A 27,698-nucleotide genomic window follows, 5' to 3' on the forward strand; every position below is an offset into this window, starting at 1 on the left:
ACAGAGAAGTTAAGTGACTTGCCCACAGTCACACAGCTGACAAGTGGCAGAGCCGGGAGTGGAACTCATGACCTCTGACTCCGAAGCCCAGGCTCTTTCCACTGAGCCACGCTGCTTCCCCACTGCTGGAATGTACAATTCAGCAACAGGTAGAGACAATCCCTGCCCATTGATGGGCTCACAGTCTAACCGGGGGAGACGGACAGCAAAGCAAAACAGAACAAAACAAAACCAAGACAACATTATCAAGATAAATAGAATCAAGGGGATGTACACCTCATTAACAAAATAAATAGGGTAATAAAGAATATATACAGGTGCCAAGCACTGTTCTAAGGGCTATAACAGGCACAAGTTAATTAGGTTGGATACAGTCCCTGTCCCACATGGGGCTCAGTCTTAATTCCCTGTTTTACAGATGAGGTAACTGAGGCCCAGAGAAATCTGCTGTCTGACCTTGGGCAAGTCACTTCACTTAATAATAAAAATAATAATAACAATTTTGGCATTTGCTAAGCGCTTACTACATGCCAGGCACTGTACTAAGAGCTGGGGTGGATATAAGCAAATAATAATGATGACGGTATTTATTAAGCACTCACTCTGTGCCAGGCACTGTACTAAGCACTGGGGTGGAAACAAGCACAAAGGGTTGGGCTTAATTCTATTTATTTGCTATGGTTTTAATAAGATGTTCATCCCCTTGATTCTACTTATTGCTATTGTTCTTGTCTGTCCGTCTCCCCCAATTAGACTGTAAGCCCATCGAAGGGCAGAGACCGTCTCTATCTGTTACCGATTTGTACATTCCAAGCCGCTTAGTACAGTGCTCTGCACATAGTAAGCGCTCAATAAATACTATTGAATGAATGAATGAATACAGTCCCTGTCCCGCTTGAGGCTCACGGTTTCAAACTCTTTTTTTAGATGAGGTAACTGAGGTATGGAGAAGTGAAGTGACTTGCCCAAGGCCACACGGCAGACAAGTGGCGGAGCTGGGATTAGAACCCATGACCTTCTGACTCCCAGGCCCAGGCTCTATCCACTAGACCATGTTGCTTCCTTCAAGAAGAGGACCTGGGGGCCAGAGGGTGGGCTGCACGGGACCGAATGAGGGGACGGTCTCCCGTGCGAGGACGGGCATGAGGTGGGGGAGGTCTTACTCTCACCTTCCGGGCCGGGAAGATGCTGTCGCAGCCGGTGGCGATGTCGGCGGCGGGGTTGCCAGAAGTCGGGGGCCCAGCGGTGGCGGAGTTCGGGGTTCCAGCAGCGATGGAAGTCGGGGTCCCATCGGGGGTGGATATTGGGGTCTCAGGGATGGCAGAGGTCGGGGGCCCGACGGCGGTAGGGGTTAGGGGCCTGATGGGGGCGAGGGGTGGGGTCCCAAGGATGGTTGGGGTCCCAGCAGGGGCAGGGGTTGGGGTCCCGGTGGAGGCAGAAGTCGGGGTCTCGGCAGCAGTGAAAGTTGGGGTGGGAGTGGCAGAGGTCGGGGTCCTGGGGGCGGTCGAGGTGCCAGTGGTGGCTGTCGGGGTCATGAAGGTCGGGGTGGAGGAGGTCAGGGTCGCCGGGGCAGCCAGGTCCGGAGGGGAGGAGGTAGGCCCGGTGGAGTGGCACGGCAGCACCGCCCTCTCGATGGCACAGTCGGACCCGCAAATGGCCAGGTAGCAGTGCCCGGAGCCGTCCGTCCGGTTGTACACCAGGCTCCCTGGGGGTGGGGGTGGGGGAGCCCGGTGAATGGGGGGCGAGGGGAGCCGATGAGCAGGTCAGAGAGCTGGCGAGTGGGGGGATCACAGCCTGGGAGCAGCAGACAGAGCTCAGAGGCTGGTGGTGTCAGAGGTCAGGGCGCTGAGGACGGTTGGGGTCCCAGCCGGGGCAGGGGTTGAGGCCGTCTCCATCTTTAGAGGATGATGCCATGGGGTGGCATGGCCCGAGTGCCCCCGGGGAGCACAGTGCCACCCTGAAGTCTTGAGACATCCGTCCTCCTGGCTGGGACTCCCTCCCTGCCCACAGGGAGCTCCTGTTCTAGCTCCCGGGCAGAGGGGCCTAACTCTCTCTGCAAATCTGTGGGACCGCTGGGGTCCCCCTGCCCCAGCCAGACTTTCGGCTCATCGTGGGCAGGGAAAGCAACTGTTTATTGTCGTATCGTACTCTCTCAAGTGCTCTGCACACACTAGGCGCTCAATAAATATAATAATGTTGGTATTTGTTAAGCGCTTACTATGTGCAGAGCACTGTTCTAAGCGCTGGGGTAAACACAGGGGAATCAGGTTGTCCCACGTGGGGCTCACAGTCTTAATCCCCATTTTACAGATGAGGGAACTGAGGCCCAGAGAAGTGAAGTGACTTGCCCACAGTCACACAGCTGACAAGTGGCAGAGCTGGGATTCGAACTCATGAGCCCTGACTCCAAAGCCCGTGCTCTTTCCACTGCACCACGCTGCTTCAAATTTGCTGAGGGACAAATATGATGGGATGAATGCAGGGATCGCCCTGTGATGGGCTTCCTTCACCAGGCGCAGTCAAGAAAAGTCAGAGGACCCCTCCCTCCACAAACTTTGAGGGTCTCCTTCCCTCCAGGGAGGGGGGGCACCCCATCTTTGTGATTTTCGAGGTGAGGGAGACGTTCAGGGGAGCAGAAGTTGGAAAGGAAGAGGAATAAGACCGTCGGTGAGGATGAAGGAGAAGGTAAGGAGGCGGAAGGGGTGGGGGAATGGAGAAGGAAGAGGGTGGGGAGGAGGAGGAAAAGACGGGGAGAAAGAGGGGCACACGAGGAGACTGTTATGGGCAGGAAACATGTCTGCCAAGTGTGCTGTATTGTACTCTCCCAAGCGTTTAGTCCAGTGCTCTTCACATGGAAGTGCTCAATAAATACCATGGATGATGAGGAGGAGACTGATGAAGAGGAAGAGGGTGGGGAGGATAGGAGGAGGAGGAGGAGGAGGAAGAAGGTGGAGAGAAAGAGGGGGTGAAGGAGGAGGAGGAAAGTAAAGAGGAGGAGAGGAAAAGGGTGGTGAGAAGGGGGAGGAGGAGGAAGGTGAGGAGGGGGAAAGAAGGTCGAGAGGAGGATGAAGGAGGAGGAAGAAGTTGGGGGGAAGAAGGAGTGGAGAAGGAGGACGTTGGGGAGAAAAGGGGGGTGAAGGAGGAGGAAGAGATTGGGGAAAGGGGGAGAAAGAGAGAGAGAAGAAAGCTGGGAAGGAAAAGTAGTAATTGTAATATTTAAGAACCTACTAGGTGCCAGGCACTGCTCTAAGCACTAAAGTGGACACAAGCAAATCAGTTTGGACACAGTCCCAGTCCCACATGGGGCTCACAATTTTAATCCTCATTTTAGAGATGAGGAAACTGAGGGACAAAGAGGTTAAGTGACTTGCCCGGGGTCACACAGCAGGCAGGTAGTGGAGCCGGGACTAGAACCCAGGTCCTTCTGACTCCCAGGCCCGGGCTCTTATCCACTGGGCCACGCTACTTCTCCGGAGAAGGAGAAAGAGAAAGAAGAGGAGGAAGGGTGGAAGAAGGAGGTGGACGCAGCATGGTGCAGTGGCTACATGGGCCTGGGAGACAGAGGACCTGGGTTCTAATCCCTGCTCCACCACTTCTCTGCTGTGTGACCTTGAGCAAGTCACTTCAGTTCTCTGTGCCTCAGTTCCCTTATCTGCAAAATGGGGAGTGAGACCGTGAACCCCACGTGGGTCTGGGACCGCGCTCAACCCGATTTGCTTGTCTCCACCCCAGCACTCAGTACAGTTCTTGACACATAGTGAGCACATAATTATTATTATATGATGAGGAGACTAGGTGACGGATAAGCAGCCGCCCCGTCCCAGGCGGACCCCCAAACCTGGTCCCATTCCCGCATAATGTCTTCATCCTCCCCCACTCCCCACCATCGCCTTCCTCCCTGAGCTTTAGGCCCAGGTGCCCGACCCCCAGGGGGTGCCCAGGGAGAGGGGTCACTCACCCTGCGGATGCAACTTCCCGTACACGTGGCAGAAGCAGGTGGCGGCGGGAGTCCCAGATGGAGGAGCGAGGTGGGGGGTGGGCGCGGACCCCCCGGGGGGCGGGGGCGAGGGGCAGGACGGACGGGGCTCGCAGCACATCACCCGAATCTCATAGTTGAGGCACATGCCGCCCCTTCCGGCCTGGTCCTGGTTCTTGCACACGAGCCCGAAGTCGGGGTCACAGGTCACCACCTGCCCCAGGCTGTCGAGGCCGAGGTCTGGGTGGTCCCGCGCCCTGCACTGGAGGCGGGAGATGCGGCCTGCCGGGGGGCAGAGACTCCCCCCTCTGGCTGCGATGTGGGCATAGGTCTCGACGTCCCCACCCCCGGGGCCGGCCGATGGGAAGTCCACATCGAACCACTCGGTCCAGGAGCAGGGGGGCTCGCAGGCCGGGGCCTGGCTGCCCGTCAGAGGGGGGCGAGGGCCGGTGGACGTCGGGGTCTCCGGGGGGCAGCCCTCCGCCTGCCGGCAGCAGCGGAGCCGGACCTCGTAGTTGTAGCAGACGGGGGGCGTCTGGTCGTCGTTGTGGCACAGCAGCCCGACGGCCGGGTGGCACAGCACCCGCTGGCCAAGGTGCTCCAGCGGGACATCGGGCAAGGCCCGGGCCCGGCACTCCACGCCCTCCGGGCTGGCACACACGGCGTGTCCGCTGGCCCTCAGGTTCTCCAGCGTCTCAAAGTCGCCACCGTCCCGCCCGGGCCCGGGGTAGCTGGCGTCCAGCCACTCGGTCCACCCGCAGACGCGACGGGAGCAAGGCGTCGTGGGGTTGAAGGTGCCCGTTGGCGACGAAGGGCACGGCTCCCGGTGGCAGCACAGCACCTGGATCTGGTAGTTGGCGCACACGCCCGAGGCCTGGTCTCTGTTAAAGCAGAGCAGGCCCTTGGCCGCACTGCACTCCACCTGTCTTCCCGGGGTGCCCAGTGGGGCAGCGGGGGCATCCTCGGCCCTGCACCGGACCGCTGTGGGGGTCTCACACACCCGGTGCCCCGCCGCCCGGATGTTCTCCCACGTCTCAAAGTCACCACTGCTGTTGCCCTGGCCCGGACGGCTCACGTCCAGCCACGGGGACCAGCTGCAAGAGTCCCGTGTGCATCTCCCGGGTGTTGGGGGGCCGGGCGGGCCCGGGGGAGGGCTGCTTCTCAGGGTGTCGAGGCGGGGAGTTTCCGGTGGGGCTCCGGGGGCCGTTCCGGGTGTGACACTGGGTGTGTTTCTAGGTGTGACGCTGAATGTGATTCCAGGTGTGACCCTGAGTTTGGTTTCAGGTGTGGCCCTGAGGGTGTTTCTTGGTGTGACAATGGGTGTGATTCCAGGTGTGACCCTGAGGATCGTTCCTGGTGTGGCACTGGGTGTGATTCTTGGTGTGACACCGAGTGTCCTTCTAGGTGTGACACTGGGTGTGATTCCAGGTGTGACCCTGAGTGTCGTTCCCGGGGTGTTTCCAGATATGACACTGAATGGGGCTCCAGGTGTGTGCATGGCTGTGATACCAAGCGTGTTCCCTGTAGCGATTCCAGGTGTGTGCCCGGGTGTGATTCTGATTGTGTTCACAGGTATGATTCCAGGTGTGTGCCCAGTTGTGATTCCAAGTGTGTACCCAAGTGGGATTCCGGGCGTGTGCTCGGGTGTGGTTCCAGGTGGGTGCTCGGATGTGATTCCGGGTGTGTGCTCAGGTGTGATTTCGGGTGTGTGCGCGGGTGTGATTCTGGGTGTGTGCTCGGGTGTGAGTCCAGATGTATGCCCTGGTGTGCTTCCGGGGGTGTGTCCGGGAGTGGTTCCAAGTGCAGGCCCGGGTGCGATCACGGTTCCAGTTGTGGTACCAGTTGTGATGGTGGTTCCGGGTGCGGAAGCAGCTCCTGTTGTAGTCGCGAGTGCAGTTGTGGTCCCGGGTGCCAGTCCAGGCACGGTTAGAGTCGCGGATGAGGTTGCGATTCCCAGTACGGTTCCAGGCGGAGTTGAGGGCCCGGTTGCGGGTGCGACATTGGCGGTGCCGGTGGTGTCCAGAGAGGCTCCCACTGGGATTGAAGAGAAGCCAAAGGCGTCGGGGATTTTCCCGCCGATTCATTGGCTCGTCCGGGCGGTGTCCTCGTCCCCGCTGGCCCGGAACCACGGTGGGTTCCTCTTGGATCCTTCGGTAACCCCAACCCCAGCCCCCATTACACTGGAAGCAGCATGGCCCATTGCGTAGAGCAGGGTCCTGTGCTTCCCAAGCGCTTAGTCCAGTGCTCTGCACTCAGTAAGCGCTCAATAAATACAAATGAATGAATGAGTCAGAAGGCCCAGGGCTCTAATCCCGACTCTGCCATTTGCCTGCTGTGTGACTTTGGGCTAGTCACTTCACTTCTCTGGGCCTCAGTTCCCTCGGGCAGGGAATGTGTCTGCTTATTGTTGTACCCGTCTCAAGCGCTTACTACAGTGGTCTGCACACAGTAAGCGCTCAATAAATACAACTGAATGAATGAAGGGATGAAGAGTATGAACCCAGTGAGAGACAGGGACTGTGTCCGAACTGTGGCTCTACCCCAGGACTGAGGAAAAAAATTAAAAAGGTAAGCTCCTGGAGGGCAAGGCCCAGCTGCGTTTACACTGCTGCTTCTGTGGTCACTGTCGCCTGAGCGCCCAGTACAGAGTTTCGCACCCACTAAGCACTTGGTACAGAGCTGCATGGTCAGTGTGGTGGTAATAATAATAATAATAATTGTAGTATTTGTTAAGCGCTTACTATGAGTCAAGCACCCTTCTAAACACTGAAGTAGATTCAAGTTAATCACGTCAGAGACGGTCTTTGTCCCACAGAAGGCTCGCGGTCTAAACAGGAGGGAGACCCCGCATTAAATCCCCAGTTTACGGATGAGGGAACTGAGGCCCAGGGAAGAGACTTGCCCAAGGTCACCCAGCAGATAAGTGGCGGAGCTGGAATTAGAACTCAGGTCCTTCTGGGTTCAGGCCCATGCTCCATCCACTAGGCCACACTTCTGCTCCTCCCCAGGGGGGACCAGTCCTCCATTAAACTTCAGGGGGTTGACCAGGGATTGGGGGGGCTTTCTCTCACCCACCCGCAGAGCACAGACAGGGCTGACCAAGTGGCCCCAGGCTCCCCAGACACTGATGGGTCCCCCGTGGGTGAATCATATGAAGCAGCATGGCGTGGTGGTTAGACAATGGGCCTCCAATGAGAACTGGGAGTCAGAAGGTCATGGGTTCTAATTCTGGCTCTTCCCCTTGTCTGCTGTGTGACCTTGGGCAAGTCACTTCACTTCTCTGAGCCTCAGTTCCCTCATCTGTAAAATGGGGATTGAGACCGTGAGCCCCACGTGGGACAGGGACTGTGTCCAACCCGCTTTGCTTGTATCCACCCCAGAGTGTCATACTAATAATAATGTTGGTATTTGTTAAGCGCTTACTATGTGCCGAGCACTGTTCTAAGCGCTGGGGTAGACACAGGGGAATCAGGATGTCCCACGTGGGGCTCACAGTCTTAATCCCCGTTTTACAGATGAGGTCACTGAGGCCCAGAGAAGTGAAGTGACTTGCCCACAGTCCCACAGCTGACAAGTGGCAGAGCTGGGATTCGAACTCATGACCTCTGACTCCAAAGCCCGTGCTCTTTCCACTGAGCCACGCTGCTTCTCTAATAATAATAATAATGTTGGTATTTGCCATGAACTGTACATGGCATCCAGTAAGCGCTTAATGAATACCACAGTTATTATTCTTAGAGCCAGCCAGTCAGTCGAAGGTACTTATTGAGTGCTTTCTGTGCGCAGACCACTGTACTAAGCGCTTGGGAGAGTATGATATGACAATAAACAGACACATGAATAATAATAATAATGTTGGTATTTGTTAAGCGCTTACTATGTGCCGAGCACTGTTCTAAGCCCCGGGGTAGACACAGGGGAATCAGGTTGTCCCACGTGGGGCTCACAGTCTTAATCCCCATTTTACAGATGAGGTAACTGAGGCACTGAGAAGTTAAGTGACTTGCCCAAAGTCACACAGCTGACAAGTGGCCGAGCTGGGAATCGAACCCATGACCTCTGACTCCAAAGCCCGTGCTCTTTCCACTGAGCCACGCTGCTTCTCTGCCCACAGCGCCCACACATTCACTGCCCACAGTGAGCTCCCAGTCTAGAAGGGGAGGCAGATATTAGTAGAAAGAAATAAATGAGAGATATGGACATAAGTGCCTTGAGGGTGGGAGGAGGGGATGAATAAAGGGTCTGTGGGGCCGGAGATGGGTGGGGGGCGAGGCCTCACCGCCACTGGAGAAGGAGAAAGTGGTGATCAGGGCCGCGGAGCACGGAGAGGGCTGACCGGGGGGTCTCTGGGGGTGGGCGGGGGGCCGGGAGCGGGGAGACGATGCCTCACCACTGCTGGAGAAGGAGAAGGTGGCCGTCGGGGAGGGGGCGGCGGGGCAGGCGGACACGTTCCTGAGGATGGCGCCGTCTCGGCCGCACCGGGCCATCAGGCAGCCACCCGCGCCGTCCGAGGTGTGGTAGATGACCTCTCCCGGGGCGAAGGTCCGGCCTTGGAACGTGCAGGTACACTCTGTCCCGCGGCCGGGGAAAGGGAGGAGGGTCAGGAGGCCCCGGGGGGCCAGCTGGGGGCCCACCGGTGCTCTCCAGGTACCCCCTGCCCCCCGAAGGAGAGGTGGGCCTTACCCTTGGGGTCATACTTGCACTCCATGTGGTTATTCTCTCGGCACGTGCTGGAGAGGAAAGGAAGGGGAGACGGGTTTGATGGGGCGGGATGGGGTGGGGAGGGGGTGAGATGGGTGGGTGGGTGTCAGCTTTTCCCCTCTCCGTCGGCCCCAGCCCAGAATCAAAGCACATCCGCCCGGCGAAATGGCCACTGAGAGGGGCACTGCGTCTTCTAATGCTCTTCACATTCCCAGTGTCTATTACAGAGCTCTGCACATAACAGGCGCTCAGTACAGCAGTGTGCACCAAGCAGGTTCTCCATACAAGTATCGGCACACAGCAAGCACCCTGAAAAGCACTCTGCATACAATAGGTGTCCAGTACAGTGCTCTGCACCCAACAGACTCTCCGTACAGTACTCTGCACACAGTAGGCACCCAGTACAGCATCTGTACAGAACAGGTATCCAGTACAACTCTCTGCATAGAGTAAGTGCTCGGTAAATACGATTAAATGAATGAATGAATGAATGAATACAGCGGTCTGCACACAGTAGGCATCCAGTACAGTGCTCTGCACCCAACAGATGCTCCCTACAGTACTCTGCACCCAGTAGGTGCTTAGTACACGCACTCTGAATGCAAAAGGCCTCCAGTACATAGTAGGCATCCCAATTGCCTAGTACAGTCCTCTGCACACAGTAAGTGCTCAATAAATATGAATGAATGAACATATACTCCAGGCGTCTTGAAATAGCCCCCTCCAGGACCTTCTCCACCCCAACATACCCCACCTAATGGAAAAAGCCTGGGCTTGGGAGTCGGAGGTCAAGGGTTCTAATCCCGGCTCTGCCACTTGTCAGCTGTGTGATTAGAGAAGCAGCGTGGCTCAGTGGAAAGAGCAGGGGCTTTGGAGTCAGGGCTCATGAGTTCGAATCCCAGCTCTGCCACTTGTTGGCTGTGTGACTGTGGGCAAGTCACTTAACTTCTCTGTGCCTCAGTTCCCTCATCTGTAAAATGGGGATTAAGACCGTGAGCCCCACGTAGGACAACCTGATTCCCCTATGTCTACCCCAGCGCTTAGAACAGTGCTCGGCACATAGTAAGCGCTTAACAAATACCAACATTATTATTATTATTACTTGGGGCAAGCCACTTAATTTCTCTGTGCCTTGGTTACCTCAACTCTAAAATGGGGATGAAGACTCTTGAGCCCTATGTGGGACAATCTACCCCAATGCTTAGAACAGTGCTTGGCACATAGTAAGTACTTAACAAATGCCATCATTATTATTATTTCCCCGAGGCACCAACCCAGGAGTTCCCAGAATCCCAAGTAACCGGTGACTGGCGTGAGCCAATGAGGGCAAAGCGGGACATCCCGAGAGACCTATTTCTGTCATTTATTTATTTCTACTAATGTCTGTCTCCTCCCCTAGACCGAGACCTCGTTGTGGGCAGGGAATGCGTCTGTTTATTGTTCTACTGTCCTCTCCCAAGCGCTCAGTACAGTGCTCTGCACACAGTAAAGGCTCGATAAATATGAATAAATGAATGACTGAACCCGGGCAGTGCCCGGTTAAGGCCCTCGGGCCTTGGGGGGGCAGGGGATGTGCCCCTACCACGTGTGGCAGGTATTGCCGGTGTCCACCCTGGCCCCCGGCTTGTAGTACTTCTCCCGGTCTATGCAGCCGCAGGTCCGGACGCATTTCATCTGGTCCTCGTCGAAGAGGGGCGACTCCGCGGGGCACGTCGGGTAGCAGCCTGTGGGAGCGGAGAGGGGCTTTGGGATCTTAATCCACGGGGGGAGATCCCGGTGGGGCCCGAGACGGCGTGCAGGGTGACGGCGGTCAGCGTGGGGGCAGATAGGGAAGGCTGGTGCTGTTCTTCACCCACTGAACTGGAAGCTCCTTGAAGGCAGGGATCACCTAACACTGTCGTCCTCATGCAAGCGCTCAGTACAGTGCTCTGCACACAGCAGATTGTCAGCTCCTCCTGGGCAGGGATGGTGTCTAACTTTACCGTCCTCTCGCAAGCGCTCAATTCAGTGCTCTGCACTCAGCAGACTGTCGGACGCTCCTTGAGGGCAGGGATTGTGTCGACAAGCTCAACTGTTCTTTCCTAAGTGTTTAAGTGTCCAAGACAGCCCAAAGTAAGTGCTTAATAAAGACCACTGATTGCCAGCATGGCTTAGTGGATAGAGCACGGCTTGGGAGTCAAAGGGCCTGGGTTCTAATCCCGGTTCCACCATTGGTCTGTTGTGTGACTTTAGGCAAATCACTTCACTTCTCTGGGCCTCATGTGTAAAATGGGATTTGAGACTGTGAGCCCCATGTGGATCGGGGACTGTGCCCGACCTGATTTGCTTGCATAATAAAAATAATAATAATAATTATGGTACTTGTTAAGTGCTTACTAGGTGCCGAGCACTGTTCTAAGCACTGGGGTAGATACAAGAGATATAGAGAAGCAGTGTGGCTCAGTGAAAAGAGGACCAGTTTGGGAGTCAGAGGACATGGGTTCTAATCCCAGCTCTGCCATTTGTCTGCTGTGTGAACTTGGGCAAGTCACTTCCCTTCTCTGTGCCTCATTTACCTCATCTGTAAAATGGGGATTAAGACAGTGAGCCCCACGTGGGACAACCTGATTACCTTGTATCTACTCGAGCGCTTAGAACTGTGCTTAGCATATTAATGCTTAACAAACGTTTAACAAATACCATCATTATTATTCTTACAAGGTAGTCAGGTTGGACACAGTCCCTGTCCCATAGGGGGCTCACAGTCTTAATCCCCATTATACAGATGAGGGAACTGAGGCCCAAAGAAGTGATTTGCCCAAGGTCACGCAGCAGACATGTGGCGGAACTGGAATTAGAACCCATGACTCCCAGGCCAGTGCTCTATCCATCAAGACAGGCAGTTTTGCTTAGTACTGCTAGCTTGCATCCACCCCAGTGCTTAGTACAGTGCCTGGCACATAGTAAGCGCTTAACAAATACCATCATTATTATTATTAGCTCCTTGACCTCGCCATCCCGGGGGGAGGGGGCAGGGTAGGTGATGGCCAGTGGAAATGGAGACCCATGGATGCATCCCAGGATTTTACCTTCCAGGCCTTGTGCATCTTCCAGACATTTCCCGGTGGGATTACGGCAGGTCTTCATGCAGGCGGCTCCACACGGCTGGTAGTGCCACTCACACTCACCCTTGGGGTTGTAGTAATCGCAGAACAGGGCTGGGGGAAGCAGGCCGGAGGCCGGGTCAGGGGGCGGTCACCCAGTCCGGCCCAGGCAGCCGGGGACGGGGCTCAGGGAGACCACTGACCCCTCATTCCCCTGCGTCCGGCTCCGGGAAGGTGGGGGCCGTACCCCATCCGTGACCCACGCTCGTCTCCTCCCCGACTCCCTTGCCTCTGTCCACCCCCTCCTCCCGGCCCCCTGTCCCAGGCCCGGCACCGTCTGGGGGTGTGCGGGCGGGCACTCACGGCAGATGTCGGGGGTCCTCCAGGAGACGCAGACCCCGACCCGGTTGCAGGCCCGGGCGTAGGCGGCCACGGCGGTGCAGAAACACTCACAGTCCCCGCCGCTGTCGCAGGCGCACGCGTCGTTCACGCAGGCCTCGTAGAACTTCGACGGCTCCACCTGCCCGCCGCCACGGAGGATGCAATGTTCATTCGTTCATTCGATTGTATTGAGTGCTTACTGTGTGCAGAGCACTGTATTAAGCGCTTGGAAAGTACAGTACAGCAGTAGAGACAATTCCTGCCCACAACGGGCTTACTGTCTCGATATAAAAACTGTGGTATTTGTTAAGTGCTTAACTATGAGGTGGATAGGAGCAAATCGGGTTGGACGCAGTCCCGGTCCCACGTGGGGCTCACGATCTTAATCCCTATTTTACAGATGAGGGAACTGAGGCCCAGAGAACAATAACAATTAATAATGATTAACAATAATAATTATTATTAATGACAATAACGGTATTTGTAAAGCACTTACTATGGGCCAGGCACTGTGCTAAGTTCTGGGGTGGATAAAATTTAATCGGACTGGACACGGTCCCTGTCCCGTGCAGGGCTTTCAGTCTCAATCCCCATTTTTTAGATGAGGAAACTGAGTCTAGAGAAGTGAAGTGACTTGCCCAAGGTCACACAGCCGACAAGTGGTGGAGTTCAGATTAGAACCCAGGCCTTTCTGACTCCCCGGCCCGGACTCTTTCCACCGGGCCACTTTGCCTCTGGCCCTGCCCTCCTCCCATCTCCCCAGACCCCGAGGGCAACCTAGGCAGCCTGAACCTGGTGGTGGCAGAGGGCGAAGACGTCACTGTGGAGGATGGCGCAGCGCCGGTGGGCCCAGGCCGTGCGGTAGGGGTTGGCGGCACAGGGTTCTCTGGGAGTCGCGGCGTCGGGACAGGACGGAGACGACTTCCAGCTGTTGCCGAACTCCCGCACGTCGCCCACCACGGACCCGCTGCGCGTCGTCAGATCGTTGCCCCCGTGGTCGTCGAAGTTGCCGCACAGTCCGCACACCCGGCCCTGAGGAGAGGTGGTTGAGGGGGCGAGGGGCAGGAGGGGAGCCCTGATGGAGCGTCATCCCCTCACCAACCGTCGGCCCCTGGTTGCCAAGGCAATGTGCCAGGGCTGCGTCCATCAGACAACCTACGCGCTGGCGCTCGAGCTCGTCTATCCCCTTGCTGACCTCTCTCCCACGTCCTGGCTCTGGCATGGGACGCCCTCCCTCCTCATATCCGACAATGACTCTCCCTCACTTCCAAGCCTTATTGACGGTCCATCTCCTCCAAGAGGCCTTCCCTGACTTAGCTCCACTTTTCCTCATCTCTTACTCCCTTCTGCATCACCCTGACTTGCCCCCTTTGCTCTCCCCCCAACCCCAGCCCCACAGCACTTACGTCCACACCTGTCATTTTATTTATATGCACTGCTTTAGACTATGCTCTTTGTGGGCAGGGAATGTCACTGTTTGCTATATTGTCCTTTCCCAAGTGCTCTGCACACAGTAACTACTCAACAAATACGAATGAGTGATTGAACCAGTGACACCGCCAACCCCACCTCCCGCCATACCCTCTCTCCGCCGGCTCTCCCCCTTTGCCCCAACATAGGCCACTCCCCGACACCCGGTTGTCCCACCTTGTAGCTTGGGCCGAGCGTCACGGTCAAGCTGGTCTTGTGGTCCCACGTGAGGACCAGCCCGCGCCCTCCGTGGCCACCTCCTCCTCCGGCCTCCTCCAGCACCAGGAACAGGCCCCGCTGCCGGACGATGAAGGGGGTCTTGCCCCCTGTGCCGACCCCCGGTCCCGACACCTCCACCGCCCCGTCGCTCAGCCTTAGCTCGGCGCCCTGCTCCGGGAGGGGAGACGGCGCTCAGAGTCCAGCCTGCAAGGGTGGCCCCCGCGGAGGCAGCTGGACCTGGCCAGAGGTCCAACAGCCCCTTCCTCCTCCAGGAACCTTTCCCTGATTAATCCCTCTAGGCCGTAAACTCATTGTGGGCAGGGAACGTGCCCACCGACTCTGGTAATAATAATTATAATAATGATGGTGCCCGTAAAGCACTTACTACGTGCCAAGCACTACGTGCCACTTGTCAGCTGTGTGACTGTGGGCAAGTCACTTCACTTCTCTGTGCCTCAGTTCCCTTATCTGTAAAATGGGGATTAAGACTGTGAGCCCCACGTGGGACAAACTGATTCCCCTGTGTTTACCCCAGCGCTTAGAACAGTGCTCTGCACATAGTAAGCACTTAACAAATACCAACAAATACATTATTAAGCACTGTTCTGAGCACTGGGGACAGGTTAAGTTGGACACAGGTTATTGTTGTATTGTACTCTCCCGAGCACTTAGTACAGTGCTCTGGACACGGTAAATGCTCAGTAAATGCGACAATGACAACTGCTGTGACAAATTTTTTTATAGTATTTTTTATGTGCCAAGCACTGTACTTATCACTGGAGTAGATACAAGTTAATTAGGTTGGATACCATCCTTGTCCCACATGGAGCTCACAGTCTTAATCCCCATTTTACAGAGGAGGAAACTGGGGCATAGTGAAGTTACACTGTACTCTCCCAAGTGCTGAGAACAGTACTCTGCACTCAGTAAGTAGTCATTCAGTCATATTGATTGAGCATTTACTAGGTGCAGAGCACTGTACGAAGCTCTTGGGAGAGTAGAATATAACAATATAATAGACATATTCCCTGCCCACCCCGAGTTTACAGTCTAGAGACCACTGATTTTTTAATGGTATTTATTAAGTGCTCACCAAGTGCGAGGCACTGTACTGAGCACTGGGGTAGTTTCCAGGATGTCAGGTTGGACACCGTCCCTGTCCCATGTGGGCTCACAGTCTTACTCCCCATTTTGTGGATGAGGTAACTGAGGCACAGAGAAGTGAAGTGGCTTGCCCAAGGTCTCACACCAAACTAGCGGCAGACAAGATGACTGCCAGCTGGGTGACCTCGGACGGCTCACTTTACGTCTCTCTGCCTCAGTTTCCTCCACCGTAAAGTCTGTGGGAGGGAGGACTGTACCTGTTCTCCCTCCCATTTAAGATTGTGAGCCCATAGGGGACAGGGGATTGTGTCCGGCCCAATTAGGCTGTGCGTAGGCCAGCGATTAGAAAGGTGTTTGACACATAGTAGGTGCTTAAGAAGTAACATCAAACACACACTGTCCACTGAGAATACGGATTGAGACAGAGCGGATAATTCACTTGGGCCAACGGAGATGGCCGCTGCCCCTGCCCAGCTCCCACGGTGGGTGCTCACCCTGAGGAAGATCTTGATGGCCTTGGAGCAGGTGACGCCAGTGGTGCCACAGGGCACGTTCTCCGTGATGACGCGGAAAGCGTCCGGGGCACTGCCGTTCCCCCCGCAGTGGTCCTGTGGGGGAGGACCCAAGTGTCAAGGAGACAGTGGAGATAGAACAGAGATGTTGGGGGAGGACCAGGGGATGGGGGCTGCTCCTCTGTGAGCCGGGCAGAGGGCCATGGGTGTTCAGAGGGGCAGATCAGAGGTAATGGGGGGCAGACTGGGGTGGACAAGGGGGTGGGGGTGGACCGGGTGGAGGGCCCGGCCCGGAGGGGGGTGCTGCTCCTCTCTGAGCCGGGCGGGGGCCGGACCAAGGGACGGGACGGGGATGAACCGGGGGTGTCGGGGGGCAGACCAGAGGTGTTGGGGGGACGGGGGTTGGGGGCCGCTTCTCTCTGAGCTGGGCCGGGGGGCTGCTGGAGGAGCCGGGCCCCTGCCTACCTGGACCAGGGTGTATTGGCAGTGTCCGCTGAAGCTGTAGCGGTGGCCGTCGAAGGTGATGTAGTGACCGTCCCCGTATACAGTGCAGGAGGCCCGGCAGACTCTGGTCGTGCACTCCCACAGCCGGGCCTTGCAGGTGCTGGGCGACCCATGCGGGGGGATGGTGAGGAGGGGGGGCCCTCAGGGAGTGGTCAGAGGGATGGCCGGGGTGGGGAGGGCATTAGGGGGGTGGTCGGAGGGACGGCTGGGGGAAACATTCACGAGGAATGGCCTGTGTGTGTGTGGGGGGGTGTTCAGGGGGTGGTCTCTAGACTCAGCTCATTGTGGGCAGGGAATGTGACAGTTTACTGTAGTATTGTCCTCTCTCAAGGGCTTAGTACAGTGCTCTGCACACAGTTAGCACTCAATAATTTCTACCCTTAGGGCAAAATTTCATTCAGAGTCTTGGTTTTCATGTATTATTCCTTCTTTCTTGTGGGAAGACTAAAATTCATTTGTCAGAGTATGCCACTTGCTCTTTTAACGATTCTTGTATTGTCCTCTCCCAAGTGCTTTGTACAGTGCTCTGCACACAGTAAGCGCCCAATAAATACGATTGAATGAATGAAATGATTGAATGAATGAGTTAATGGGTCAGGGTGGGCGGTCGGGGGCAGGGGTCACTCACGGTGTGTCCGGGGGATGGCCGGTGGGGCTTTCAGAGGGTGGTCAGGGGGATGGCCGGGGGCTGTTGGGGAGGAGGCTGGGGGGCGGATGGGGGATGGTCGGGGGGTGGGCAGCTGGAGGTTGGGGGGAATCGGGGGGCAGAGCCTGGAGAATTGACCCAGGCAGTGCTCGGGTGTGCCGTCCCAGGAAGATCCAGAGCCTGTTTTGGGGACCCCAAATGTTCACAGGGAGGGGGCTCCAGGGGACACACGACCCCCTTCTCAACCCAGCCCGCAAACTCCCAGAGGGCAGAGACCATGCCTCATACTTTCATTTTGTCCTCCCGGGTGCCCAGCACAATGCTCTGCACACAGCAGGTGCCCAACACAGTGCCCTGCATACAATAGGTGTTCAGCATAGAGTTCTGCACCCAGCAGGCGCCCAGCACATCACTCTGCACTCAGCGGGTGCCCAGCACAGCACTCTGTACAGAGTAGGCGCCCAGTACAGCACTGTGACTCCCTGCACAGTGGTCTAAACACAGAAGGCGCCCATCACAGTGCTCTGCACACAGTAGGCTCCCAGCACAACACTCTGCAAACCGCAGGTGCCTGGCACAGTGTTCTGCACACAGTATGCACGCAGCACAATGCTCTGCACAGAGCAAGTACCTAGCAGAGCGTTTTGCACACGGTAGGCACCCAGAACATGGCTCTGCACACAGTAGAGGCTCAATAAGTACTTTCGGTGAAGGTGACTGACGGGTGCACCGACGGCAGAGGTCTGTCTCAATCTCAGGAGAATCCTGCAGTCAGCTGGATATACTGAGCGCTTACTTGCAGAGCACTGTACTAAGCGCTTGGGAGAGTGAAATAGAACAATAGAACAGACACAATCCCTGCCCACTGTGAGTTTAAAGTCTACTAGGGCGGGTGCCCGGGGTGGCCTCCCAGGGTTATCGAGAAGATGAGGGCCCCTCCGGTCCGAGCTCTAGACCCTGAAGGAATCCCCCCATCCCCACTCCCCTGGTGTCGAGAAGAAGTCCCCGGCGGAGGGGGTGGTCACCCCTGACCTCTGTCTCCTTCAGCCAAGCTCCCTGCCCCCCAGCTCATCACCCACCACGTGTTGCAGTCCACCCTGATGGTCTCCCCCGGGCTGTAGCTGGCCTCGTTGTGGACGCACGGACAGGCCTCCGGGGTGATGCAGCCTCCCTTCCCGTCTGACACCAGCCCGCCGGGGCACACGCAGCCAGACACGCAACTCGTGCTGTACTGGGGAGGGGGAGGTCGGAGATGGTCAGGGGGTAGGGATATCCAGGAACAGTCATCAGGGCAGAGAGGAAACTGGGGCCGGTCAGTGGGGCAGGGGGAGGCCGGAGCCAGTCAGTGGAGCGGCAGGAGGCCGGGCCGGTCAGTGGGGTGTGGGAAGGCCAGGCCTGGTCATGGAGCGAGAGAGACTGGAGGGGGTCAGTGTGGTGTGGGGAGACCGGGGCCCCGTGATGGGGAAGACCGGGGGGGGTCATGGAGGGAGGATGGGACTGGTCAGCGGGACGGAGAGGAAACTAGGGCCGGTCAGTGGGGCATCGGGAGGCCGGAGTCAATCAGAGGGGTTGGAGTAGGCCGGAATCGGTCAATAGGGCTGGGGGAGGCCAGTCCTGGTCAGCGAAGCAGAAGGAGGCCAGGGCCAGTCAGTGGGGTGTGGGGAGTCTGGTGCCGGTCATAGGATGGGGGAGACTGGGAGGTCAAATGGGGGAGACCAGGAACGGGGGCAGACTGGGGCTAGTCATGGTGCAGGGGGAGGCCTGGGCCGGTCAGCGGGGAAGAGGGGCAGGGGCTAGGTGGAGGGCGGACAGCAGGGCGGGGTCCAGTCAGTGGGGCCGGGCACGGGGTAGCTGGTGACTGGGGCCCCAGTGGATACGGTCAAGGGGGATGGCCAGGTCTCGGGGAGGGCAACGAGGGGAGGGTCGCGGTGGACGGACTCACGCAGGCCATGTCCAGGGTGAAGCAGCTCTTCTGGCACTCGGCACCGGAGGTCCCCGCCGGGGCGTTTTGACAGTCAAAGTAGACTTGGGGGGTGGTGCAGGCTGGAGTGGGGAGGTGCTCATTAAATACGATCAAATAATTCCTCACCATTGGCTCTAACGCCCTTGCCCTCAGTGTGGCCCAGTGGCAAGATCTCGGCCTTGAGAGTCAGAGGTCGTGGGTTCTAATCCCAGCTCCGCCACTTGTCAGCTGTGTGACTTTGGGCAAGTCACTTCACTTCTCTGTGCCTCAGTTCCCTCATCTGGAAAATGGGGATTAAGACTGTGAACCCCACGTGGGACAACCTGATGACCTTGTATCTACCTCAGCGCTTAGAACAGTGCTTGGCACATAGTAAGTGCTTAACAAATACCATCATTATTATTATTATCTCACCTCACTTCCCTCCTACAATGCAGCTCATACAGTTTGCTCCTCTAATGCCAACCTTCTCAACTGTCCCTCACTCTCATCTGTCTTACCACCAACCTCTCACCCACGTCCTGCCTCTGGCCTGGAACGCCCTCCCTCCTCAAATCCCACAGACAATGACTCTCCCCCTCTTCAAAGCCTTATCGAAGGCCCATCTCCTCCAAGAGGCCTGCCCAGATTAAGCCCACTTTTTCTCATTTCTCACTCCCTTCTGCGTCCCCCTGATTTGCTCCCTTTGTTCTCCCCCCACCTCCAACCAGCCCCACACCTCTTACGTCCATATCTCTCATTTTATTTCTTCGTATTGACGTCTGAACCCGCCACCTCCCTCCCCTGCCCCCGCACCCCCAGACTGTAAGCTCACTGTGGGCAAGGAATGTGCCTATTTATTGTTGTATTGTCCTCTCCCAAGTGCTTAGTACAGTGTTGTGCACACGGTAAGCGCTCAGTAAATATGACTGAATGGAATAAGAGGGACCAGGGAGGTGCATTGCGGGATTCTGTCCCCTAGATGCCCCCAGGAGCCCTGCAGCTCCTTTCCCTTATTAATCATCACCACCATAATAATAATAATAGTATTTAAGCGCTATGTGCCAGGAATTATTCTAATGCTCCCAGGGCCTGGGATCACTCCCTTCTTCCTGGACTTGTTCTTGTATGGCAGGCATAATGATAATCATAATTACAGTACTTGTAAAGTGCTTACTATGTGCCAAGCATTATTCTAAGCACTAGGGTAGATACAACTTGATCAGGTTGGACAAAGTGGACACTCAGAACGGAGCTCTGTCCAGAGCGGGCACCCAATATAGAGTTCCGTCTTTAGTGGGCACCCAGTACAGCTCTCCCCACATAAGGTGGCCAATACAGTGCTTTGCCCATACCTAGTGGCCAATACAATCTGGCAGGGTGGTTGCCCAGTGTTCTGCACACAGTGGGTGACCAGGACAGTGCTCTGCCCAAATCGGGTGCTAGGGCAGTGCTCCTCCCTCAGCTGTAAGAGATTTTGAGTACACAAACATGGTCAGAGGGAGGGGGCCCAGTGGGTAATAATAATAATTCTGTTAGTTATTAAGTGCGTGGCTCAGTGGAAAGAGCCTGGGCTTCGGAGTCAGAGGTTATGGGTTGGACTCCCGGCTCTGCCACTTGTCAGCTGTGTGACTGTGGGCAAGTCACTTCACTTCTCTGTGCCTCAGTTACCTCATCTGTAAAATGGGGATTAACTGTGAGCCTCACGTGGGATAACCTGATTACCCTGTATCTACCCCAGCTCTTAGAACAGTGCTCTGCACATAGTAAGCGCTTAACAAATAGCAACATTATTATTATTATTATTATTACTGTGTGCTAGACACTGTATTAAGCATGGGGTGGATACAAGAAAATTGCTTGGACACAGTCACCGTGCAGCACAATTTGGACACAATCCCTGTCCCACCTGGGGCTCACAGTCTTCATCCCCATTTTAGAGATGAGAAAATCGAGGCACAGAGAAGTGAAGCGACTTGTCCAAGGTCACACAGCTGAAAAGTGTCAGTGCTGAGATTAGAACCCACGTCCTCTGACTCCCAAGCCCGTTTCTTGCCACTAGGCCCTGCTGCTTCTCAGGACGCCGCTAGGCACCGTGGGCACATGAAGGCCCACTCCAGGCTCAGCACCAGGGCCTGGCCGATCTTGAGGGGGCAGAGGGGTCAGAGGGGTCAGCGCAGGAGGGGGCAGGCCGTACCCACCTGTCGCGGTGCTCAAGGTGGCATCTCCGCCAATGCAGTTCAGCATACCCCGAGTGCACGTGCTGCGGAGAGAGCGGCTGTCTCCCCCATCCCCTCCCCCACCTCCGTCCATCGCCCCGTCACCGCTCCGGTCATCCCCCACCCCTAGTTCACCTCCAGACTGTGAGCTCGTTGGGTGCAGGGAATTTGTCTGCTTATTGTTATATCGTGCTCTCCCAAGCGTGTAGTACAGTGCTCTGCACACAGTAAGTGCTCACTAAGTACGATTGAATTCATCCAATCCTTCATCCATAGTGCACAGCATTGTATTAAGCGCTTGCGCTAAGCACAATACAACAGCAGACAGATACATTCATCTGTCAAATGGGGATTACCTGTGAGCCTCACGTGGGACGACCTGATGACCCTGTATCTACCCCAGCGCTTAGAACAGTGCTCGGCACATAGTAAGCGCTTTACAAATACCAACATTATTATTATACATTCCTGCCCACAATGAGCTCACAGTCTAGAGGGGGAGACAGATATTAATAGAAATAAATGAATTACAGATATAAACAGATATAATAATTCTGGTATTTGTAAAGTGCTTACAGTGTACCAGGCCCTGTACTAAGCGCTGGGGTGGATACAAGCAAATCAGGTTGGACACTGTCCCTGTCCCCTGTGGGGTTCACAATCTCAATCCTCATTTTCCAGATGAGGAAACTGAAGGACAGAGAAGCGAAGCGACTTGCCCAAGGTCACGCAGCAGACAAGTGGTGGAGGCGGGATTAGAACCCACGCCTTTCTGACTCCCAGGCCCGGGCTCTAGCCACTACGTATACATATGTGCTGTGGGGATGGGAGGGAGGAATGAATGAAGGAGAAGTAAGAGCAGCGCAGAAGGGAGTGGGAGAAGAGGAGAGGAGGGCTTAGTCAGGGAAGGCTTCTTGGAGGAGATTCATTCTTTCATTCACTTGTATTTAGTGAGCGCTTACTGTGTGCAGAGCACTGTACTGAGCGCTTGGAAAGTACAATTCGGCAACAGATAGAGACAATCCCTCAATCCCTACCCAACAACGGGCTCACAGTCAAGATGGGTTAGACAGACGGCAAAACGAAACAAGTAGACAGGCATCGATAGCATCAAAATAGATAAGTAGAAATGTAGATATATACATATCATTCATAAAATAGAGTAATAAATAATATATATAAATATAGACAAGTGCTGTGGGGCGGGGAAGGGGGTAGAGCAGAGGGAGGAGGTCGGGGAGATGGGAGGGGAGGAGGGAGATGGAGGGGACTGAATGAATGAAGTCTCTCCCGGCCATCATCTTCCCTGCCTCTGTCCATCACCCCAGGCCACCACTCCGGTCATCCATGACACAGTGGCTAGAACATGGGTCCGGTAGTCAGATGGTCATGGGTTCTAATCCCACCTCCAGCGCTTGCCTGCTGTGCGACCTTGGATAAGTCACTTCGCTTCTCTGGGCCTCAGTTCCCTCATCTAAAATGGGGTTTGAGACTGTGAGCCTCAGGTGGGACAGGGACTGTGTCCAACCCGATTTGCTTGTATCTACCCCAGTGCTTAGTACAGTGCCTGGCACCTCGTAAGCGCTTAATAAATACCCCAATTATTATTATTATCATTACCAGATGGCACCGTTCTGGTGGAAGGACTGGCCGGCGGGCACAGGCAGCCCCTGATGGTAGCAGGGACAGCTGGCGGCGGGCACGCACTGGCCGCCGGCGTCCAGGTAGGTGTCGTTGGCGCAGGTGCAGCCGTCCACGGGGACGAAGGGGACCGCGCACGTGATGTCCGGCTGGCTCAATGCCCGGCACGTGGGCGGGCACGTGCGGATATGGTAGCGGTACACGAGGGACTTGGGGCACGACATCATGACCTTCCCTGCAGGAGGAGGAAGAAGAGGAGGAGCCAGAGACAGTGGACAGACACGAGGTCACTACAGTGGAATAATAATAATAATAACATTCATTCATTCAATTGTATTTATTGAGCACTTACTATGTGCAGAGCACTGTACTAAGCGCTTGGAAATAACACTAAGAAGCAGCATGGCCTAGTGGAGAGAGCCCAGGCCTGGGAGTCAGAAGGACCTGGGTTCTAATGTCGACTCCGCCACTTATCTGCTGTGTGACCTTGAGCGAGTCACTTCACTTCTCTGCTTCTCGGTTCCCTCATCTATAAAATGGGGATTAAGACTGTGAACCCCACGTGGGACAGGGACTGTGTCCAACCTGATTATCTTAGATCTACCTAGCGCTTAGAAGAGTGCCTGACACATAGTAAGCGCTTAACAAATACTATCATTATTATTACTATTGAATACTAATAAATACTATTAAATGAATGAATGAATGAATGAATTACTATTTAGGTGCTCAGTAGAGTGCTTTCCACAGAGCGGAACCCAAAACAGTGCCCTGCCCACTGTAGCACCCACACTTTGCACACAGTAAGTGCTCAGTAAACACGATTGAATGAATTGAATGAATGAATGTAGAAACTCAGCACAGTGCTCTGCACAAAATAGTGCTCTGCTCTACAAATGTGGTTGATGAGAATGAGGCAGGAAGGACATGCCCGGGGGTGGGTGGGGCTGGTGTGGGAGCAGAGATGCCCTGGTCGTCCCCCGCGGATGGTCCCCCCGACTCACCGCAGACGCCGTGGTCCCTCCACCCCTGCAGCAGGACACCGCGTCCGGCACAGGCCCTCACGTAGGAGGACCAGGCCGCACACAGACAATCCTCGCTCTTCTCACAGTTGCAGGTGTCAAACATGCAGTTCTGAGGGCGAAGGGACCCTCCGTCAGAGACCCCCACTGAGTCCAGATATTTCCTCCTTCCCCCATTCCCGGGGACCACCCACCTCGTGGGACCCTCTGCCCTGATGGGATCCACCCCCGAGGATGCCCTCCAGAGACCCCCCAATTATGACCCGCCATTCTCATCTCCCTGTTCAACCTGGATCCCCCAACCACCAGGAGCCCCGGCTCATTGGGACCCCCTTCCCTCCTGGTCCCCCGTCCACCAGGACCCCTCTCCCACCAAAACCCCCGACCCATCACGACTGCTCTAGAGAGTCACTTCGTTATGGGCAGGGAACTTGTCTGCTAATTCTGTGGTACTGTTATATTAATAATAATAATGGTACTTGGTAAATGCTTACTATGTACCTGGCACTGTACTAAGCACTGGGATGGATACAAGCAAATAGGGTTGGACACAGTCCACATACCATGTGGGGCTCATACTCTCCCAAGCGCTTAGTACAGTGCTCTGCACAGAGTAAGTGCTCAATAAATACCAGATTGACACCCCCCCCCACCCCTGCTCACTGGACCTCCTCACTACACTAGGACACCCCACCCACCTGGGCCTTTCATCCCCAGCCCTGGGCTGCTGCAGCCCTTCCCGGACTCTTATTAATCCAGGCGCTGAGGCAGAGGGAAGCTGGCACTGGGAGGGAAAACGCAGGCCACGAAGGTGTCTGGTGTCCAGTCCTCCCAGCCAGGGGATAGACTGGACAGATGCCGAAAATTCCGGCACCAATAGAAGCTCCTGTCCACCCCTCGCACCCTCACCCCAGGGTCTCTGCCCCTGTTGGCCTGGATGGGGGGGAGTTACCGAGTAGTGAATGGATGGGTTGACCACGGAGTGACAGGGGGCGAAGGGGCCATGGGCGTCTGTGAGAAGAGCACACCAGTGCTCGGCAAACTTCTCTGTGGGTAGAAGGAGGAAGAGGCAAGCCTGGTGGAGCCCACCCAGGACCATCCCACCACCTAACCTCTTCCAAGTGACCTTGGGTGGACAGTCCAAACCCCCTGACTTTCCCCTCTCCAACTCTGACTCTCCCCCAGTGACCCAGCACGGACCATCCCACACCCCCTGATGCTCCCCTCTCCAACCTGACTCTTTCTAGTGACCCAGCATGGACCATCCAACACCCTGACTCTCCCTTCTCCATCCCCAACTCTCCCCCAGTGAGCTGGCACGGACCAGCAAACACTCCTGGCTCTACCCCAATGACCCAGCATGGACCATCAACACCCCGAGTCGCTCCTTTCCGACCCTGACTCTCCACAGTGACCCTGTCCAGACTAGCGGGGGGTAAGAAGCACTGTCCCCCGTGGTACCATTGTCCACACTGAGGGCACATGGGTTCTCGAAGAGGTTATGGATGTTGGGGCAGTCGGCCCGGGTCTTCCAGGTGTTGGCAAAGGCGGCCGACGTGGCTTCCACCACGCCACTCACCGCCCTGAAATCGTCCACCTGGTTCTGGTTGAAGTTTCCACAAAGACCTGCAGGGCCAGACAGGGAAATGGCAGCTCTCACCCTCCGGGCCCAAACCTGCCTGAAATCCCACCTCCTCCCCGAAGTCTTCCCCAGTTAACCCTCTTTTCCCCCATCACACCCTCTCCCAGCTCCCACCTAAGCATTTAGGAGCACAAAGGTACCCACTGCCCCTTAGTCATTCAGTTAATCGTATTTATGGAGCACTTACTATGTGCAAAGCACTGTACTAACCGCTTGGGAGAGTCCAGTAAAACGATAGACACATTCCCTGCCCACAACTAGCTTACAGTCTAGAGTGGAAGACAGACATTAATAGAAATAAATAAATTCCACATACGTACATAAGTGCTGTGAGGTTGGGGGATGAATCGAGGGAGCAAGTCAGAGCGATGCAGAAGGGAGGGCATTCCGGCCTACAGGCTAGACTTGGGCAAAGGGTCGGCAGTGAGATAGGCAAAATCGAGGTACAGTGAGTAGATTGGCAATAGAGGAGTAAAGTGTGTGGACTGGGTTATAGTAGAAAATCAGTAAGGTATGGTAGGAGGGGGCAAGGGGAATGCATGCTTTAAACCCAATGGGAGGAGTTTCTGTTTGATGCAGAGGTGGACTGGCAACGCCCTGGAGGTTCTTGAGGAGTGGGGAGAAGTGGTACGAACAGTTTGTAGAAAAACGAGCCGGGCGGAAAGTGAAGCATGGGCTGGAGTGGGGAGAGACGGGAGGCAGGGAAGTCAGAGAAGAGGCTGATGCAGTAATCAAAGTACGAGAGGATAAGTGCTTGGATTAACGTGATAGCAGTTTGGATGGAGAACGACGTGATGTGAAGGTTGATCAGACAGGATTTGGCAATAGACTGAATCAGTGGGCTGAATAATAATAATGATGATGGTATTTGTTAAGTGCTCATTATGTATCAAGCCCTGTTCTAAGTGCTGGGGTAGATACAAAGTAATCAGGTTGTCCTACATGGGGCTCACGGTCTTAATCCCCATTTTATAGATGAGGTAACTGAGGCACAGGGAAGTTAAGTGTCTTGTCCAAAGTCACACAGCTGACTAGTGGCAGTGCTGGGTTTAGAACCAATGAACGCTGACTCCCAAGCCCATGCTCTTTCCACTAAGTTGAGGCTGGCACCCAAGGTACGGGCTGGTGAGTCACGAAGGGCAGTGGTGCTACGTACAGTAATGGGAAAGTCAAGGGGAGGACAGGTTTTAAGTGAGAAGATGAAGAGTTCTGTTTTGGACGTGTTAAGTTTGAGATGGCGGTGGGACATTCAAGTAGAGATTCTAGTACAGAGCTCTGCACCCAGAGGGGTCTAGTCCAGCATTCTGCACCCAGCAGGAGCTCAGTACAGCATTCTGCAAAGACCAGGGGTCTAGCACAGCTCTCGGCACACAGCCGTCAGCCAGTACAGCTCTCTGAATGCCGCAGGGGTCCAGTACAGCACTCCGCACACCATGGGAGTTCAATACAGAGCTCTGCACACAGTAGGGCGTCCAGTCAATCCCACTGGCTGACTGAGGGGAGTCTAGCTGGTGCACCTACCACAGGTCAGGTCCCGGAGCTGGGGCTGCAGCCTCACAAACACTTGCATGATGGGAACCAACTGCACGTCCAACTGGAGGCCCAGGGCCGAGTGGGCGATGATGAAGAAGGTGGAGGGTCTGAACAGAGTCACGTTAGCTGTGGGCACAGCACAGAGACTGAGCCCTCAGGAGCCACGGACAATCTCCCCGGGCTGCTAGACGAGTGTGCATCAAGGGGGATAACGCTCATCACCCACCACGGCTGGGACCTGGGAAACCAGGCCCCATCGCCCCCACAATAAGGGCAGTGAGCAGCTTGCACCTGGTTCTTCAATCCCCAAAGGAAGATTTCTACAGAAAAGTGGAACTTCAGGGGAAACCGAGGCCTAGCCTGACCACCTGGTACCCCAAATGTTCCCAGCCCCGGAGGGTAGAGGCGTCCAGCTCCCGGGGGGGCTACCCACTAGAGGGTGGGTGGGCATGGGACTTAGGGGGTTAGGGATGGGGTACTCTCACCAGTGGAGATGGGCAGCATGGTGTAGACCCCGTTGATAAACACCTCCCCGTCTGGCGTGATGATGACGGTCTGCAGGGCAGAGGGTACAAGGGTCAGTAATGGGGGGCTGGACGTCTGGTGGGCCCCAAGAATGAGGGGGCTGGGGGCCCTGCGCCAGCTCAGATAGCGAGAACCTCTCCTCCCTCCTGGTTCAGGGCCACTGAAGTCTCCCTTGCTCACCATCTGGCTTTACCCCTGTGGGATGTGAGGGCAGCCAAAGCCAGCACGATGGCCGGGGTCACCACGGTCCATCTGTCCCGGACTCTGACACTGGGAGAAACTGTGCTGGCCTCCCTTCTGGACACCTGCCATCATGGTTAGACTGACCATCCCACACCCCTGATTCTCCCCCAGTGACCCAGCACACACCATCCAACACAGCTGACTCTCCCTTCCCCATCCCTGACTCTTCCAAGTGAGCCGGCATGGATCATCACACACCCCTAACTCTCCCCAGTGATGCAGTGTGGACCCTCCCAAACCAATGACTCTCCCCTCTGCATATCTGACTCTCCCCAGTGACCCAAAATGGACCATCCAACACCTCTGATTCTCCTCTTTCCACCTCTAGAGTGTAA

At 55.7% G+C, this 27,698-nt stretch overlaps 1 protein-coding gene across 1 annotated transcript in view; it reads right to left on the reverse strand.

The window, feature by feature from the left end:
* The window catches only part of LOC103166071 (mucin-5AC-like), a 70,400-nt gene that overhangs the window by 15,729 nt on the left and 26,973 nt on the right, over positions 1-27,698 (reverse strand). The window contains exons 13-32 of the mRNA XM_029059393.1: positions 27,081-27,150; positions 26,584-26,721; positions 24,882-25,046; positions 24,373-24,467; positions 23,403-23,532; positions 22,378-22,633; positions 20,740-20,801; positions 18,539-18,639; positions 17,676-17,827; positions 15,912-16,050; positions 15,429-15,542; positions 13,789-13,998; positions 12,934-13,173; positions 12,124-12,280; positions 11,746-11,874; positions 10,260-10,401; positions 8,660-8,706; positions 8,367-8,546; positions 3,959-6,010; positions 1,170-1,705 (exon numbers count right to left, since the gene is read on the reverse strand). Of these exons, the coding sequence (XP_028915226.1) occupies positions 1,170-1,705; positions 3,959-6,010; positions 8,367-8,546; positions 8,660-8,706; positions 10,260-10,401; positions 11,746-11,874; positions 12,124-12,280; positions 12,934-13,173; positions 13,789-13,998; positions 15,429-15,542; positions 15,912-16,050; positions 17,676-17,827; positions 18,539-18,639; positions 20,740-20,801; positions 22,378-22,633; positions 23,403-23,532; positions 24,373-24,467; positions 24,882-25,046; positions 26,584-26,721; positions 27,081-27,150 (5,115 nt within the window). The remainder of the gene's footprint in view (positions 1-1,169; positions 1,706-3,958; positions 6,011-8,366; positions 8,547-8,659; positions 8,707-10,259; positions 10,402-11,745; positions 11,875-12,123; positions 12,281-12,933; positions 13,174-13,788; positions 13,999-15,428; positions 15,543-15,911; positions 16,051-17,675; positions 17,828-18,538; positions 18,640-20,739; positions 20,802-22,377; positions 22,634-23,402; positions 23,533-24,372; positions 24,468-24,881; positions 25,047-26,583; positions 26,722-27,080; positions 27,151-27,698) is intronic.

Source organism: Ornithorhynchus anatinus, chromosome 3 (assembly GCF_004115215.2).
Source record: "Ornithorhynchus anatinus isolate Pmale09 chromosome 3, mOrnAna1.pri.v4, whole genome shotgun sequence".
In the NCBI taxonomy this organism is placed as follows: Eukaryota; Metazoa; Chordata; class Mammalia; order Monotremata; family Ornithorhynchidae; genus Ornithorhynchus; species Ornithorhynchus anatinus.